Source organism: Pseudopipra pipra, chromosome 1 (genome assembly GCF_036250125.1).
Source record: "Pseudopipra pipra isolate bDixPip1 chromosome 1, bDixPip1.hap1, whole genome shotgun sequence".
NCBI lineage: Eukaryota > Metazoa > Chordata > Aves > Passeriformes > Pipridae > Pseudopipra > Pseudopipra pipra.
The window spans coordinates 116183033-116201263 of record NC_087549.1 but is presented as its reverse complement, the minus strand read 5'-3'; the positions used below and the strand labels follow the sequence as shown (position 1 = coordinate 116201263).

At 42.9% G+C, this 18231-nt stretch overlaps 1 protein-coding gene across 8 annotated transcripts in view; it reads left to right on the top strand.

Moving 5' to 3' along the window:
- Positions 1–18231, top strand: part of RARB (retinoic acid receptor beta) — a 329988-nt gene that overhangs the window by 304711 nt on the left and 7046 nt on the right. For all 8 annotated transcript variants that reach the window (XM_064672806.1, XM_064672793.1, XM_064672799.1 and 5 more), the window contains 2 exons: positions 3821–3981; positions 11497–11673. In XM_064672806.1, the coding sequence (XP_064528876.1) occupies positions 3821–3981; positions 11497–11673 (338 nt within the window). The remainder of the gene's footprint in view (positions 1–3820; positions 3982–11496; positions 11674–18231) is intronic.

The following is an 18231-nucleotide window of genomic DNA, read 5'->3' as shown; positions in this document are numbered from 1 at the left end:
GATCCCAGACCTTCTTAGGCCAAGCAGTAGCTAAGTTTGGTGGACCTGAGGGGCTTGTGTTTAGGACTGGCCAATTCCCTGCATTATGACATGCTTGAAATGATCCTGCTCAAGCAGGAGAATTGCTATGTGGTTACTAAATGAGAGCACCAGGGTCCTCAGAGGGAAGACATTTTTGTCTTTCCTATACTTAGTTTCATCTACAGCAGACCCTGCTTTCCTTGAAAAACAGGTGCATCCTTCCTGCAACTTTTGTTTTGAAGCCCATCACTTCAAGCAGAAGAGGGAAAGTGTATCTGAGGCTAAGGAAAACGTGGCAAACCTGGGCTGAGGAGAACAGATTGAATGGGACAAGAGATGATGTTCTGCCTCTCTACCATCAGGTTAGGGGGTTGGACGTTTGAAGGTAGAGGCTGGTCCTTAAACCTAAGGCAGCCAAAAGTGCCTTCTCCAGCCTGCGAACCCTGCTGTTGCTGCTGCCTGGAGGTTTCTGGGTGTGGAAGTGCAAGTCCTAGCATGTGTGTTGAGGGGACAGGGAAGCTGTCACAGGAAGATGGATTGGAGCAGACGTGCTCAGGTGTGGGTATGTGTTGCTCAGCCGTCCAAGCAGTGTTGAGACCTGGCTTCCTAAAGTATCAAGATACATCTTTTTTCATTCTCTTTCCCCACACCACCACTTTATTTGTTTGTGTAAGGTTTTTTAACTTCCAGAATTTCTGTCAGGGCAAGAGAGCTTACATACTGTCCCCTGTTGGGGGCTCCTAAATAATGCAGCCATCAAGTCAGAATTTAGTGCACAAGTAATGAAATTCATAACCTGAGTTTTCTACAGTAGCATTAACTGTGACACAGATTCATCATTGGCATATCGTCATTAAAAGGCAGTGGAATTTCATCAGGGATTGATGTGATCATATGCATGTAAAGATCAAGATACAAAAAGGTGTGACTTATGTAACATAAGCATAAGCTGTAATCCAAAATCCTTCCCACATGCAGTGTGACAGTTCCTGTTCCCAGAGCAGTGATGGTTTTTAAATTTACAGGGTAAATGTGTGTGTGTGTGTTTATGTGTTTTTATTTAACTCTTTTAAACATAGTGTTGTCTTAATCTTTTTCTGAGTTGAATTGTACTTGTAGCTAAATCTGCTTAATAGTTCAGTGTTATCAAAATTCTTTATATTTTTGGAGCCTGGGTGCATTTTATTACATTTTCTTACAGGGAATATAGAAACACTACTATGTCTAATGCAGTCTTAGTGAATAAAGCAAGAAGATAAACGTTATTCAGAGTTTATAATTATTATTATTATTAAAAGCTATCAGAATCGTATGAGAAAGTTAATGATGAACAAAACCTGTTCTTAGTGTTCAGGATGTGTTACTTCTCCCCTTCCTACCCTTTAATGATTTGCATCCAAAAAGAAAGAGGGTGGAGCTGGGCCAATTTGCTGATGAGGGTTGACCAGCAGAGTTCCCCTCTGTTGGCCTTTGGAGGGGACGGGACTTCAGGTACAGCTGCAGGTACAGAGGGAGCAGTGCTAGGGTAGCACAGGAGCATGGCATGGTTCCTGCCAGAGTTATCTCCTGGTCTGTGGGAGCTCTTGGCACCTGCTTCGAAGCCTGGCCTAAATAATGCGTTGATCTTCCACGAGGAGTTCAAAGCTGTTGAGGGAAGTAGCTGCTGGGGCCACCTGTTTGGCAAATTTGTCAATCAGCTTGTACAGCTATAAGTAAATGGGGCTTTATGACGAAGGCTTATTGCTCTTTGCAGTTGTGTAGGAGTTTACAGAATTTTCCAAGGAGCTCTTTTATCTCCCCAGTACAGCGGTGATTAGGATTTGCTTCTGAAGTGCAGTGGCAGTTTGCAGCACTTGAGATGTACCTGTCGGTCCCGGACGTTTTTACAATGCAAAATACCATACTTGTTCTCTAATATGGGATCCAGCAAACAAATCAGGGAACTGGCTTTTAGAGAATATTTGTAAAAGGAAGCAGGGGAGATCCAGTCTAGTCCTCTAAACCTGACTACACTGCTAGCATTGAACTTTCACAAGAAGGTGCCTTTTCAATCCACCGTTCCTGGCCTCCTTTGGATCTGTGTTCTCTGAACACCAAAATTCCTGGTGTTCAGGGTTAGGCTTTAATCCAATGGGGTGCTCAACATCCAAGCCCTGATCCAGCCAAGCACATGACTGACTTCAGTGCAGGTTTGTCACACAGTTAAAGTCAAGATTATCCCTAAAATATGTGAATGATCTGGGTCAGAGGTCTCTCAGTTGCAAAGTCAAACCTTTAGTGAGAAAAACAGAGCTGTAGATTGCATGGAGTATGTGCCTAATGGCCTCATGAAGGAGAAAAAATATTCATCACATCTAATCCTTGTTTTCTATTACATACAATATGTTATTTCTGTAGATGCCCCTGACTCTGATGCTTTCCCAGCCCACTATTTTGTCTGCTCCTTCTGATGATTTGTGGTTTGCTCTGTTGCATGTAGGAACCAACCACAGGAGATGTGGAGATGGGCCTGGGGAACCCACAGGGGAAAAGAGCTGGCATGGAGATGGCTCTGTGCTTCCCTCCCTACAGCACAGATAGATGCACTTTCTGGGGCAGGACAGTACAAATAAGAATCAGCAGATCTTTGGCCATCCAAAAATCCCTGACTATCCTCACATGTGCCAAAACCCACCAGCCACACCCTCTGAGTTTAGGGCCTTGTTTTAAATATCATGAGGTTTTGAACACTAATAATGTTAGGATTGGTTTTATTTATCCAGTAACATTTAGTCTTCAGGGTGTTTAATATTGACACGGGGTCTCTGGGGAGAGGGATTGATTTTGCTTGGCTTTGTTGTAAAGCCTTATGCATCTGGTTACACTTAAGATGTTAGCTCTAGCTAACAACAAGTCTCTTGATAAAATTCACAATTACTGGCAATACTGTGGACATAGGCTTATCTCCTGGGCACATTTTGTAAAATTAAGCTATTTTCATTAAAAGAACAAAGAGTAGCATGGTGATGGAGCAGCTGTCATATTTTATTACAAAACACAAATATGTGGGAAATCAATTACAGCACGAGTGCTGCACGATGCATATTTCCAGTAATCCCCCACGGCCGGGGGAAGGTAGAAGGCTGATCTGAGTGCAGAAGCAGATGGCAAGCAACTTTAGATAGCTTCACTGCCATTTTTACTCTTTCAAGTGTTTGTGCTTCTCCTTTGATCTTCAGAGCTTGAGTTTAACATATTTCATCTTCTTTCATTTACTGTTTTCACATTTAACTTTCCTTTTAAGTAACTTTTGCTTGGTGGAGCTTGTATTAGTATGGGGGTTTGTTGTCTTCCATACTGAGATATTTAAGAAGAAAGACAGTTGCGGTCTTTTTTTAGTGTTGTTCACATCCAGTGAAATACCAAATGCATCACTACAGAGAACTTCACTGTTCACCATGCACAGCTGTAGCGATACAGTGAAAAAAATCCCACCTCGCAAAGTTACTGAGACACGTTATATATTAAGTTGCAGTAGACTTCCTTGAAAGTTAGGTACTGAGGGAGTGTGATGGTACCTCCAAAAGAAACACTGGTGCAAGTTTGGTTTCATCATTACCTGTTACATTTAATTGTTAAATTATTCTTAAATAACTAAGCTTGCATTACTGCTCTCTCTGCATATAACATTTTTCTCTTCACTCAAAATAATTCACGTCTAATATAAAAGCATCTTGCAGTGTTTCGAAATAGAGCAGCAAAAGCAGCATGGGTCGATCTGAATAACCCCATGTGATCTGTATCTCTGCTTTTTCTACAGCTGTCAGAAATGATAGAAACAAAAAGAAGAAGGAACCTTCAAAGCAGGAGTCCACAGAAAACTATGAAATGACAGCAGAGTTGGATGATCTCACTGAGAAGATCCGGAAAGCTCACCAGGAAACCTTCCCCTCACTCTGCCAGCTGGGAAAATACACTACAGTGAGTATGGTTTGAGTCACATACATTTTGAATATGCCTGGAATTGATGTGAGTTTTGTAGGCTTCAGGCATTCTAAATAGATGCAGTAGTAGATGCACTCCTTTCACCTCCTTAGTCGTGAAAAAACACAGGTATGTGTGCAAACGCATGCTGGGGAAGAGAAATTGCACTTAACTGTAAGCTTTACTTAGCACTATCATGAGAGACTGACTGAAGGATTAATCCAGCCAAATGACGAGCTTGGAGTCCATGAGTCAGTTACATTCCATCATTCATTAGAAATTTGTTGGCTTCCAAAGACGTGATCTCTGCTTGTGCGTCAGCAGATTACAACTTTGCAGGTGTAGGGAGTTCTTAAATGCTGCTGGATTACTGGTGATAGTCCCAAAGCTACCAAGGTCAAGGAAAATATGAAATGTCTAAGTATAAACCAGTTTCCAAATTGCTCATTTGAAGTTTGTTCGTACAGTCAAAGAATATCCTGAGTTGGAAGGAACCCACAAGGATCATCGAGTCTAACTCCTGGCTCTGCAGAGGACAACCCCAAAAATTACACATCCTTTCTCAGTCTACCAAAATACCACAAAGCAGCAAAAACTTCTGCTGCTTTTAGAAACAAAAAATCAGCTCACCCTATCAAGAAGTTCCGTAATGTGGGAATATCTCCTGAGATGAGTCAGGGAAACCATTTCTTTTCTATATGTATCTATGTTGCTAAGTACAGGGAAGTTCAGTGATAATTATTGATTTCAGAGAAAATTCAGTGTCAAATTTGTAAATGCAGTAATAAAAGAGATGCTAAAAAGTAACTACTAGGTAATGTTTAGAGCCTTACCAGTGGAGGAATGACTTTGCTGGGTCTGGTCTTGCTGTGGGTTGCAGCAGCACTGGCTGTTTCAGAGGGATGTGCAGAAGATTCTGAAGTAGTCAAGCATGTTCTCTCATTGCCAAGAGCAGGAGTTCAGGAGTGGCATGCCTGGGGCAAGGAGACACCTGCCTCCATGGTCCTTGCTCTCCAGCCCCAGCTGAAACTGTGGAACCAAGCCCCAGAGGCTTTGAGTAAATTTTCTGCTACTGAAACAAACATTAAATTTCTCAGAGTGATGTAGACAAATCCCTGTGTGGCATCGATATTCGCTTTTTTAGCAAGCAGGATGCTGTTTTGTGGCATACTCATCTATTTACGAAACAAAGTGCAAGGCTCAAAACTCTCAGGTCTAAGTGTAAGACTTTGTATTTAAGTGCAAGAAAAGCAAGCACATATGGTGTGATGTTAGAAAAAAAAGTATTTTTCATGTTGCTGAAAGTATTTTCACAAACATTTTTCACATTTAATTATGAGACCCATGTAAACTGGTTAGCACTGGAGAAGATGCCTGTCCTCTGCATGCTTCTCTGGTCCTCATCCTGCTTGGGTGGGATGTAGTCAAAGCAGTCAGTGTAGGCGTGCTGGTAAATATTGCACAGGCAGACCCACAGGGACTAGTGCAGTGTGTGAGGCTGGAAGCTTGGAAGCAGCCAGCTGGTGACATAACTGAAGGCAAAGCTGGAGACAGTGGGACTCACAGCGTGTCTTCAAAGAAATTCCTGGCTTAATGCCCTCCACCCCTCCTCTCTGCATGTGCTGTTTCATCCTTGTCTTGGAGTGAAGATCTTCCCAATCTTCCAAACAGGCTGTCACACTCCTGCAAATCCAAGGGTGCCTCTGAGTAAGTATGAAAATCTTTCCAGTTCTAAGACAGTGAGTTTATGCCGTGTAGGAGATGTGATCATGTGTCTGCAGCTGGGACACGTAGCCAGGCTGGTACGTGTGCCAGAGTTTATTGCTCCCAGGCTGCCCTGCAAGTGGCCTGGTTATCCCAGAGTAACCTATCAGTGTACTTCCCAGCAGGAACGTGTTGTTATATGCTTACATGTTCTCTCTGAGAACAGAGTGCACTGCAGCTGATGTGATGGTACTGCATACTGGTAATTGCCAAAGATCCTGGAGGGATGAAAGATAAACCTGGGCACCTCTGTGCTTGTGTTAGGTATTGGATGCTTAAGTATCATTAATATTTTAGCTCTTGAAATGATACAAGTGGATGAAATTGGAGCGGGTCTTGTTGCATATCACACCCACCACTGATGCATTCATCCTTAGGTTCCTTGTGACCCCCATGGTGAGTCTGTGTCTCTGTTGGAATTTCAGAGCCCTTACTGACAGCACCTGGATCTCAGTAATGAACGGATGAATCTGGTCTGTCTATGGAGCACAAGTAGCCATGACCTGACCACACTCTCTCTGAGGCTGGATATTGGTCATTCATATCTCAGGCCAGATCAGACAGCTCAAGGAAAGAGATTTTGTGTTTTAGCATTGGTCTGTTGGAAGGCTACAACAGTAGACTGCTGCATGTAGCCAAAGTCCCTTCAGCTTCATCATGGTTTGGTGCCATACAAGTTTCAATAACAAAATTACACTGGAAGAGTTATTTTTGGCTTACATTGAATTTTTGAGAATGATGCAGCTTCCTTCAAAAGCTACATCAAAACCAGTAGAGGTGGTACTAGATACTGTCTTCTTACTGCATTCTGATAATCTCTATGTGAAATGCAGGGCATTTAAATCTCTCATCTAGCTAAGCTCTGGTGGCCACTCCAGCTTTTTAGGTAGGAATTCAATGTTAATTCATTTTTATGCTGTCTCTGCCCAGATGTGGCAGGGACAGAGTACCACTGGGGCTAGACTAAGGGTTATCTTCACCTCCAGCTGCCCTTCAACCCAGGAGCAGGGAAGAAGCCTTTCTGCAGCAGTTGAGGATATAGGAGAATCTGGAATGTTGAAGGTGTGTGTGCTGGTCAGAGGAGCACAGCTTTGGTGCTTGGACAACACCACTAGCTGCTGATCAAATGGCAGCACTCTGGCAATAATCTGAGACACTTGAAATAGAGACCAGAAGTCAAATAAAAAGGAGCACACAGCCCTTTTTCTAAATGTTGAGTCCAAGGGGAGCTAGAAACCTATACCGCTCTGCTTTTCTTGTACTACAATCTAGTACAGGTAGAAAGTTGCCACCAGTCCTGCTTTTATGCCCAGTTCTGCAGGCTGTCAGTCATGACGCATGGCACTCTCACACTAAGGAGCACACAGATTGCTTTTATAACCTTAGAGTTTTTAATTTAATTCTCTAAGCGAGGGGTGAGAAGTGAGTGTATTGAACCAACATGTATTCCCTTGAATTTCATTAGCCTTGCACTTGCGTACTGGTAGAAATGGTGGATGGAAGAAACTGTTCTGCAAGCGTGGCTTCTGTGTGCCTTTGGCTGTGTGAGACTGTTTTAAAACAAGGTTTTGTCTGTTGCTAAAAAGAGCAAAGAATTTTAAGTATAAGGGTGTGAAGTAAAGAAGACCTTACAGAGATACAATAAAAAAAAATAAATCTATTCAGATGTTTGGCTTGTGTATCTGGCTCCTCTCGCTCTTGAGTACTGCAGCCTGAGTTTTCCAGAGGGATTCCCCCCCACACACACACACTGTGTATTTTTACCTGTTAAAAAATGGTTTTGGAGAGGCATTTGCAATTACGTTTTTTTATATCCATCTGCTCTTTAAAAAGAAAAAGTGTCCCTATCTGTAATAATTACCATACTTTGCATAGTTAATAGACGTCTACTTAAAATAATGGGAGAATAGCACTCATATTAAATTCCCTGGGTCATTTGATTTAACAGTTGCATTTGGTGGGCAGTGACAAGTATAGCTCTGCCAATGGTGAGAATCAGCAAGCTGTTTAAATGTAACGGATTCCAAGAGTCCATCATAAATAGATCTGTTTTATTACTGTCATCCAGGTAAGAGAGAGTGCCGTAGTAATTTCTCTGGAGATGTCATACTTTATAGTATAATTGAGTGTAACTACAGTGCTTGTCCCTTGAGACTGGTATTATTTGTAAGTCTACAGCTGTGTTACATCCAGCCTTGTGATGCAGGGAGGATAAAACAGAAAATAATTTTGGCTCTGCAGACCCTTGCTGCGGGTTCATCTGGGTTGCTGGAAGTGAGGAGGTTTCATGTCTTGGCAGCATTTGGTCCTTTGTAAGTGCTGGGGTTGAAAGTTACATGACTATTGTTCTGTGCCACTGCAGAGGGATATATATCTAAACCTATATATCTATATATAGATACATCTCCTGATGCTGGGACTGAGCAGAAACATGTGCTGTGGTCCTCAGTGAACTTGCTGGAGCTGGAGTGCGTTGCTGCTTTTACTAAAGAGGCATCGAGAGTGTTCTTGATTAGGGCAGAGTGCCCCTGTGAGCCTTGTTTCCTTTGTAAAGTGGATTTTAAAGACAGTAGGGATTCTGCTACTGTGTATGTTTCCACGAGTACCTCATCCCGTATTGTTAATGTGGAGATAGAGCAGCCTGCAATGAAAAAACAAAAATGATGGAAAAAATGGGATCAATTTATGTGGCAAAAATGGCTGTTTAATTGGATTTCATAGCAAGGTTGGGCTTTTCCACTGATAAAGGTGCCACTAGGGTGTATTACAGTATTGTTCCACCATATGTGCACTGGTGCATAGGCCTGAAAAACATGCGAGACTGCTCCTGGAAAAGACACCCAAAAAACCGCTTCAGTAAAATATTCAGGAAAAGTCATAGCATCTGCATCTTTTTCACAGCATGGATAGAGGAGATCCCCAGGCAAATTTAATCAGAGTTTCTATTGTGCATTGTTTTAACCCCATGTTTTATTGTTCAACCTCTACATTGATTTTTAGTTAGTTTTGGGGTTTAGATATTGAGAAATGTTGCTAAAAATTCTTTTTTTTTCTGTGACACTTGCATTGATGTTTGTTAACAGATAGAATGTTAAAACTCTTTGCATTTGTAGCATGTCAAAGATAATGTGTAAACCACATTAGCTCCAACGCTGAGGGATCTGGCACCCGGCATAATAAAACATCTGGTTATTTTGAATTTTATATTTTATATTTTATATTTTATTAACTGCCCCTTCTCTTCAGTTTGCATAATAGTGAGTTAGATTTACATTTGTTAAGATGGCTGTGCATTACTCTTAATAGAAGACACGTCAAACTTCCCATCTCCAGCACTGCAGCATGATAAAGTAACCTCATATGATACTGATGAAGATTTCGTTCACACTTGCTGGTTTCATGCAACGTCTTTTTTTCCAGATGGATACCCTATTGTAAAATGATTTCCTGCTTTAGGCTCTGCTTTGTGTAGCTCTCTGCTATGCCATCTTTCTATGAACTGGATAAACTGCCTATTAAATTTAATTACAGCCTGAATGACTGCACATCTTGATCTTATTTTTTCTCCAATGTACTGTATTTCACCAAGGTCCTTGAGGATGAAATAAAATAAATCTGAGGGATGCATACTCCAGTAGCCAAAAGAAATGTTTCAAAGGGCATTACAATGACTGTTAACCCATTAGTTTTGGACCATTTTGAAGGCAATTCTTTAGGTTTAGCATTATAAAGACATTTTCTTCTATTTTTCCTTCTGTCATTTAAAAAAAAAAAAAACAAAACAAAAGAGAGGATGTTCCCAGAATAAAAATTCAAATAGAAGTGATGAAATTAATTTATTATCCCTTAAAAAGAGGGGAGCAGGAAAGAACACGTATTCTGCTTTGAACTGTTCAGTATGATTAGCATATATTTTTTGCAATTAGGGCATGATGTAAATATTACTGGCTTGAATCTCCACCCTGTTTCAAATTAGAGGGAATGTTGGGCTGGCAGTGCATTGGGGGCCTGTCAGGACTTTCGTCTTTGCACCTGATGGTGGTGGTGTCTTGTGAAGGCAGCACTAGCGGGGGATCCAGAGCTTCACAGACAAACTGAGCTCAGTCCACATCCCCTCATCAACCTCTTCCAGCCCTGTGTCCTTCCTGTGAACCGAAGAAAGCTGACAAGATGATGGCTTCCCTGGTTTCCAAGGAGGTGGACGTCCTCCCCATCAGTAGTGATGGTATCAGGCTCACTGGAGATGTTTCCTCCAAGGAAGTGTGATCTGTGTAAATTGAATGCTTTTTGATGGCTATTTAATCTGCCATGTCTGTTAGACTTTTAGGTTGAGACTCTGCTCATTTAACTTTAATTTTAAAGTTAATTTAACATTTTAACTTCAACCAGCTAAGACTGAGGCAGCTGATCACATCAGCTTTGTCAGCAGCTGGGGAGAAAACCACTGTCTGAGGGGATTTTCCTTTGCCTGCCTCAAGCACCTATTTGGAGTAGGGGAGCCTTTTTTTGGTGATGCCTCTCTTTCTTGGTTAGTCAACAAGGTCAGATAAGAGGTGGAAGGGAAGAAACTGCCTTTGGTTTTCTGTGGCTGCAACTCAACACCTTTTTCAGATTTGTTACCAGCATATTTTTACAGGTAAAACTCCTCTTGCAATGAAGAGGAGATTACCCAGAAGCTGAAGGCAATGTACACTAAACTTGGTGGCTCATGAAATAGGGAAAGGGGACATCATCGTGCTGGCTGCATCCTAAACAGCATTGGATCAGATGCTGGCAAAATGGGAATATGCTGCACGCAAGGGCAGGAGGAGAGGAGCTTTGGGTATTTCAGAGCTCCGTTGTTACCTGTTCCTTGTCACTCTGTGGGAATCGTGGGTGGATCGGGATCAACTCACCAGGTCTCTTCATGACACTGGCTGTTGTTGGGCTGGTGTCAAATGGGTCACAGCAGCTTTTGAGTCAGCTGGTTCTTGGCTGACACATTCAGCTTTTTCAAGGGTTAAGTGCTTATTCTGAATGTATGAAAATGTGAGTTTAATCACAAACTTAACACAAGTTTGCTATGCATCCTAGCAAACTTTTTGATTGAGATAGGTGAATATATAGAAACAGTCTCTGAAAGATGCCACTGGAGTGTCCTCGTAACACTTCAAAACAGTGTCAGATGCACCATCAAATAAGCATATAGCATTTGTTAGCACACATGGGGTTTTTCTTAACATCGTGTAAAGAAATGCTCTGTAAGTCATGGGAGACCATAGCTTCAGAAAGCTGTTGCAGAGCCACAGAGCAGATAAATTAAGTAGAACTAATTTGGTAAGACCTTAAGTATGTGAAACTGTGTTCCAAATATTGTGCTGCTTTTTTTCAGATGGGGACCTGATATTCTTCTTCCACTGTTCATTTATATTTTCTGGGGTACAACTGTAAATTGTCTTTCTCAATGCACTTATTATATAATGGCAAGGAAGAATAATGATGGTGGCATTTGGAAATGTTTAAGTTCGTTTGTATTCCATGTACAGATGACCTCTGCAATCATAAGTAACAGAGAAATATCCAAGGAATTTTCAGGCTATTAATCCAAGTTTAAAACCACCAACATCCCAACAGCAAGCTGCAGAAAATGCCTGGAATGTTAATAGAAAGTACTTCTGGAAGGAAAACTTGGTTGTTGTTTCCTTCCTTTGAAAGCCGTTTACTGAAAGAGACATGTTGATTTATGGTGCCTTCTGTCTGTCTTTACAGAACTCCAGTGCAGATCATCGAGTTCGACTGGACCTTGGGCTTTGGGACAAATTCAGTGAACTTGCAACAAAGTGCATTATTAAAATAGTGGAATTTGCAAAGCGATTGCCAGGCTTTACAAGTTTGACCATTGCAGACCAAATAACTCTACTTAAAGCAGCCTGCCTGGACATACTGGTAAGTATTTTTAACATCATTGTTCTCCTACTAATGTGTTTTCTATTCTTCCTTTTACTGTAATTGACAGGGAGAAGGGGCCAAATACTGCCCAGGTCTTATGGTTGCAAAATTGAACTTACCAGGTAGTCAGGAGCGGACTCTAGCACACCTACAGAGGTGTGTTATATGGGATGAAACTGCTTTTCAGAATAAGTCCTTACAGTTCATGGGTCTCAGTAAAAAGGGTATGTTGTGGTACGTGGCAGTAACTTGTGCCAGCATGCCAGTGTTGCAGACAACTGCGAAAGTGGCCGCTGTAATAGGCTCAGTACAGATTTTAGCTAAATGTAATTTAATTTTAAATAGGCAAACATACAACCTGCAGGAGGAAACTGTGCAGGTGAGCTGGGAGTTTTTCTCCAGACCTTGCCTTGCCACTATGTCAAGGCAAGCTGTCTTCCTCTCCCTTTGTCTCCAGTTGTTTCTGTCGCACTGACCTTCAGAGAAGCCCTCTGGGATCTTAGCATTTCCTTATCAAGACCCTAGAGGTCTTCAGGCTTTTAGTGGTGAATATGCTTCTTATTATTGGTTGTAGCAATAACTTTCACAAAACAGTATTTTCAATGTAAACTTATTTTACATGTTTCCTTCTGACCACAAACCTTCAGGTCTTCATTAAGTCAAGCATGGCTAGCCAAGAAGCCCATTGTAGGATGGCTACTGTAGATACATTTTTGGCATGACACAGGAGTTTAAACTACAGAATTTGAAGTTGAAGTAATTAATCTTGGAATTTCTAAAAGTGCATTGCTTCAAACAGGATCATATTGAGGTGGATGTTAACTGCTGTGACCTTTTCCTCTTGTTTTGTCAAAAACTGTTTGGAAGAATCGCATCAAGAGAGGACATTGATGAAGGAGGAAGAGGGGTAGGAGAGGGGAAAGGATATTGTTGTTTGGCCTATAGAAAAAGGGAAGGTAGAGGTTGCCCTGCCGTGCTTGAGAGTCACCTCTTGTTGTGTTCTCGTCATCCAGGTGCTCATTCAGACTTGGCCATCCCTCTGTTAATGAGAGTGGTCCCTCGGTGGGGCAGGGCCATTCGTTACCAATTGCACTGTATCGCCGACTCTGCCCTGATCAGACACTGTTACGTTCCCCTTACACCAAAAGGCAGATGGTAATCAATAATCTGAGTGTATTCTGCCAGAGGTAGGGGAAAGGAGGAGCTTTGTGCTTTGTTGTAACCAGTAACAAATAGTTAATACAGAAACTACCCCAAAAAGGTAGGGAAGAGCCAAGATATAGCAAGAATCTGCACATCTAAACTCTTTACCCCTAAAACTTCAGCCCTGAAGCTACTGCCCTCTGTTTGCTTGTGCCGTGCCCTGGCTCCATAGCTGCTGGAAAAAAAATACCCTAATTCTGTAATTGCTCAGGATCCTGCAAGCTCCTGGTGCTCTTTTTGGGATTGAGTAGTGGGAACTTGCCCTGGGAGCGTGCACAGCCCCTCTTGCACAGGGTCCCCTTAGCAGCTCCACTCAGTGCTTCCATCCCCAACACCAGCTGGGCAGTACCAAATACTGAGAAGAGCCTTTCTGTTAGGGATTTTATCTGAAGTGCCTCGATAATAGCACTTCACAGCCTTTGATCAAAGTGATTAAATAAAAGCCTAATTGCGAGAAAAGAGAATGAAGCAGGTGATAAACGGTGACTTTATTTCAACTAATTAATGGATAGAAAAGGTTGATTCTTCAATACAATTCACCCCTTTTACTTTGTGGCCATGTGGCAACCTTCAAGCTCTTGTTATAAACTTTATTGAGACCTGTCACTCCTGATCACCTGCTTGTTCTCCTTTTTATTTTTCACGAAGCCAGAGAAGGTGACACATCTGAATGAGCAGGGCGTAGCGAGCGCCATAGCTGCCCGCAGCAGGGAGGAGCTGAGGCTTTTACAAAAACAGGAATAGATCCGACATGGTTGCTGCAAATAGTCCTAAGTTTCCTGTGTGACGTTTATGTAAACTTTATGTGTCTATTTTATGTGCTGCTTAAAAAGAAAATGGGATAATTACCATGGCACAGTAATGTGTACTGCGTACGCTGCCTGCGAAATGCTGTATCCATTAAACCCACATCACCTGTGCATAATCAGAATTGCAATGCCTCTCTCTATCTTTATTTAAGCTAAACTTCAGTACTGGAGCAGTGTTTTAATAGCACATATTTTCCCCCCAACAAGCCAGTTGTCCTAGTTATGAGTGTTTCAAATGTTTCATTTGGTTGTGCCTTGAGAGGCAGAGCGAGTGCTGTTTCCCCTCCTGCTGCAGGAGCACCCGCTCCCAGTGTTGGCCTGTGGGCTGCTGTGTGAGCACTGCCAAGCAGGGCCATGTGCCTCACCAGTGTGCACTCATGATCCTGATGCTGTGCAATTCCCTGGGCATGTTCCCAGAGCTGTGGCACACAGGAGGATCAGCGTGGGGCTCCCAGGTAGGGTGGCCAGGCTTCCCTGCCAGCAGAACCTTGTTTTCACTGTCCACCTGCCCTTAAGCACCAGCTATGGGGAGTCTTAAGCATTTACAGACTGTGCTGAGGGCACTGCTCAGTTGTTTCCTGTGGCTGTGGATGCTTAAGCCCCTCTTAAACAGGCCGACAAGGGAAATGGTGCCAGAAGCTCAGTCAACTCTGCTGGGTATGTGCCAAAGAATTGTTTTATATACAAACAAACAAAAACTCTGGAAGGGAAATAACATCAAGGTTTGCAAGGCAGCTGGAGGCGCCAGTTGAGGATCGTGGAATTTATATCTGCTCTAGTTCCAAAAGTTTCAGGGATAAATATTACTAAAATTCAGTCAGTAACCCTCGTAAAAGCGAGTGCTTCTGTCTGCTGGTACACTGGCCCAGCAGCAGTCAAGCATCCCCAGGCTCACTGAGCTCTGGCAAAATGAATGTGGAAAGGGTCCAGAGTCCAGCCTGTCTTAAATCCAATGGATAAAAACTGGAGAAGTCTTTGAATGCTAATCCTTAATGATGTAATTCTTGCTTTCTATGTGTTAATGTTAGGAAGGCATTTGTGTGTGCAGAACAACCTGTGCTCATGGGGTTTGGCAGCACCATGGGGCATCATTGTTTCAGTCACCTGCCTGGTTTTCTCCTCTCAGGGAACTGTCCCAGCCAGCTAAGGCAGCTAATGTGTAACAACAGGATTTCTTAAAAAAAAAAAAAAGGCCCAGCTTGCTTGCCTTACTTGATCTGTTTAAAACGAGTAACAATTCTGTGGTAGCAACAATTTTGTAAATGCAGCTTTCTGGGTGACTTTGGTTTTGTGCCTCTGGTAGGGTTTTTGTTTTGCACTTTACAGCTGGCTCACAGGAACCCCTAATGCTTTAATATCTAAATATTCCTTAAAACAAAGGATCCTTTAATCACAAGGAAGAACCATATTTATGGTTGCAAGTGGCATTTGAGAGCAGAGTGACAACTAAAATACTTGGCTTCGTTACAAAATCTAAACAACATTGAGGACATTAGGAGTTCAGTTTAAAACGGAGAAAGATACCGTGCCTTCTTATTCTGAAGTGCTGATGTTTCCCATATGTTCTTCAGTGAATATGAGTTTGAAATCAGCTTCACTTTGACACTGGAAGTTTGCCCAAGAACAGTTTAGCAGCGAATCAGCAATATCCACGGCATTTTGCAGATTTTGATGAAGAACACAATTTAAAAAAAAAAAAAAAGAAAAACACCATTCCAAATGATCTGTCTTAAGAGTTTAATAACAGCGTGTTGTGGGATAATGTCAAAGGAATGCAGGGGAAACCTGAGACCCAATTGCTGCAGTCAAGCTAAGTGCACTGCTGAAAACACATAGTTGATCTTCAGCTGTGCCAGTGCCCAGCAGAGCCACTCAGGGTACAAAGCATTTGGGGTACAAAGGCCTGAACTCTACCTTTTGCAAAAACCTGTCCTACTTGCTGCCTGAGCCTGGAAGTAGCTAAATGCCATGGGATCTCCATGTTATAATGATAAATTTTGCAAGGCTTGAGGTCCCTTTCTGTGCATGCGCACAGAGGCTGGCTCAAGGCTGAATAACCTAACCCCAAATTCATTCCTGATGAGGATCCAGCCTGGGAGTCTTTCTCTGCGTTAACCTTGGGGAGGCAGTGATCTGGTAGCTCTTTGCTGAGCCCCCCTGGCATCCACCCCCAAAAGAAGTGGGGCTTATGGCACTACGAGACAAGCACAGAGAGCTTGGCTGCAAGGGAGCCAGCAGCCTGCTGTATGGTGGGAAACATACACTGGGCCTCTGGGTTGTTTGGGATCACCACTCCAGGGCACTCCAGTCCCTCTGGGCTGTGAGTCTCTGGGCAGTGCAGTGCTGGCAGCTGGTGTCCAGACTTGCCATCTGAGGAGGATCTGGAGGATCTGTATTTGCCAGCCCTGCTTGGGCAGCTGCCGGGAAAGCTGCAGGCAGCCTTCGGAAAACACCACAGCATTGCCCAGTTTAGCTCCAAGTCCTGCTCTACTAATTTGTTGGGCTGGGAGTCCTGAGGGTATGGAGGGGAGAAGCTCTTGTTGCTAAGGTTCATCAATTAAAATAGCATTGGAATAAAAAGGGCTGCCTTTTCCCCTGGCCGAGCTGAGGGAAAATCAGTACCAGGTAAGAAGTTCCTTGTTCTTCCAGAAGCTGGATACTTGATCATTGCCAGCCACACACTCTTACTGGAAGGCAGCTACTGTATGTGCAGGCCTCAGATAGGAAGAGATACACTCCAGTTTCTCTTTCATGCCATTAGAGAAAGAAACCAAGTAATCTTGGTTTTCACAATAAATATGCAGTTTTCAATCCTCTCTTTTCTTGAAAACAATATATTCTCAATGTTTCTTCTTGCTATACAATCTTTTAATGATTTAAAAGGGCAACCCGCAGTGAACTTCAAGAGAGAGCACAGCCAGAGGTTACTGGCAGTGCCAAATGTGGTAAACATGCTGCCTCTTATTGACAGGGTGCCTTGCTTTATAATGTTAATTTTTGCTAATGATACTGAAATACACATTGGCTATTATATAAAACCTTTGGAGCAACCAGCAGCCTTTTAAGATTACTTATATTAGTGGGGAATTTGTGGTCACTGAAGAATTCAAGTGCTCTGTGTTTGTGCCTCTCTTGGTCATTGATTTAAGTAATGTCAAGAACTTACTCTGATTCAGGGGTAAGGAAATTATGTGAAACCACACAGAGTTTCAGTGATTCAATGTGTACCCACAATGTGGACAAGATTATTGCTAGGACAGAAAATAGTTGAAGATCCTTCTGCAGAAGTACACCCTTACCAAGGAACCGAAGAAGAGAAATACAAGCTTCCCTATAGGTTTCTTACAGACAATGTTCTCCTCATTCTCCTCCCTGCTTATTTGGAGCGGTGTTGCCAGGCAAAGATGAAAGTGGGAGAACCAAGCCCAGACTGGTCAGCTGCCAAATGCTGGGGCCTCTGACTCAGAGCCTCGGCAGCTATAGGAATAATTAAGTTCTCCCAGTGCTCACTTACATTCATGTAAATCTTTTTTGTTGAATCTTTAAAACCAAGTAGGATAGCTGTATGGGAAATAAATACAGTCAAGCCCTGAAAAAACACAGCTGTAGTCTTAGCTCAGCTAATCAGCTAGATTTCAGAAAGGTTTTAGTTTAGTTTAGTTTAGGGATAAGCCTTCTCCCACCTGATTGTTTTAAACATTAAGCATTGATATATATAACAGAAATATGTCAACATGATGGCCATCTCTTTTATTTGATCCTTAAGGCAGTGTTCATTAATTGCAGCTGTACAAATGATCCCATGCCGTAAAGAGTCTATCACAGGACACATCCTGGGTTTGCTCCAAGAGGCAAAAGCAGTTCATGCAGGCACTCACTCTCTCTGGCCATGCTGCCACCTCCACTGTGACAGCACTCTTGGCGCTGCGGTTACCCCAGAGGCATTTACTAACAAAATGCAGAGCATCCTCAGTGTTTTATTCATGTGTTTTGCATTCCTCCCGTGTCCAGTTAGAGGTGTGAATCCCCATCCTCCCCTCAGACGCTCTTTCATCTGGGGTCAGCACTGGGTGGTTGTTGGCATATAAGCAAACTTGCCAAAACCAACACTGCCTGGGCTTGCGCAGGAACGGATGGCACTGTCAGCAGTGGGAAGACAGGCTTTGCACCAGGTAGGCAGGGCATGCCACTGCCCGGGGCTCCAGAGGGGGAAGTGCCAGAGCCTGCAGGAGGGCTGGAGGCCAGTAGGCTGGTGAGGAGGTTTGGTGCTACAGCACATGGAAGTAACAACCACTATAAAAGAAGAAAAGCTGGGCCAACTCCTCTGGCTGGGCTGCCCATAGTCCTGTGCGCTGCCACTGGGAGGTTCAAAATTTGATAATCTGTTCAGGTGTGAGTTCCCAGGCTGACAAGGCAAGCAGTGATCCAAAGAGACTGTACCTGCAGCTACTGGGGAGATGGAAGGTTTTGCACAGCTCTCCAGGAAGCGCTCGGATGGGGTGGTGTTCCCATACCAGTGTTTGCCTGTCTGCTCTCTCAGAAG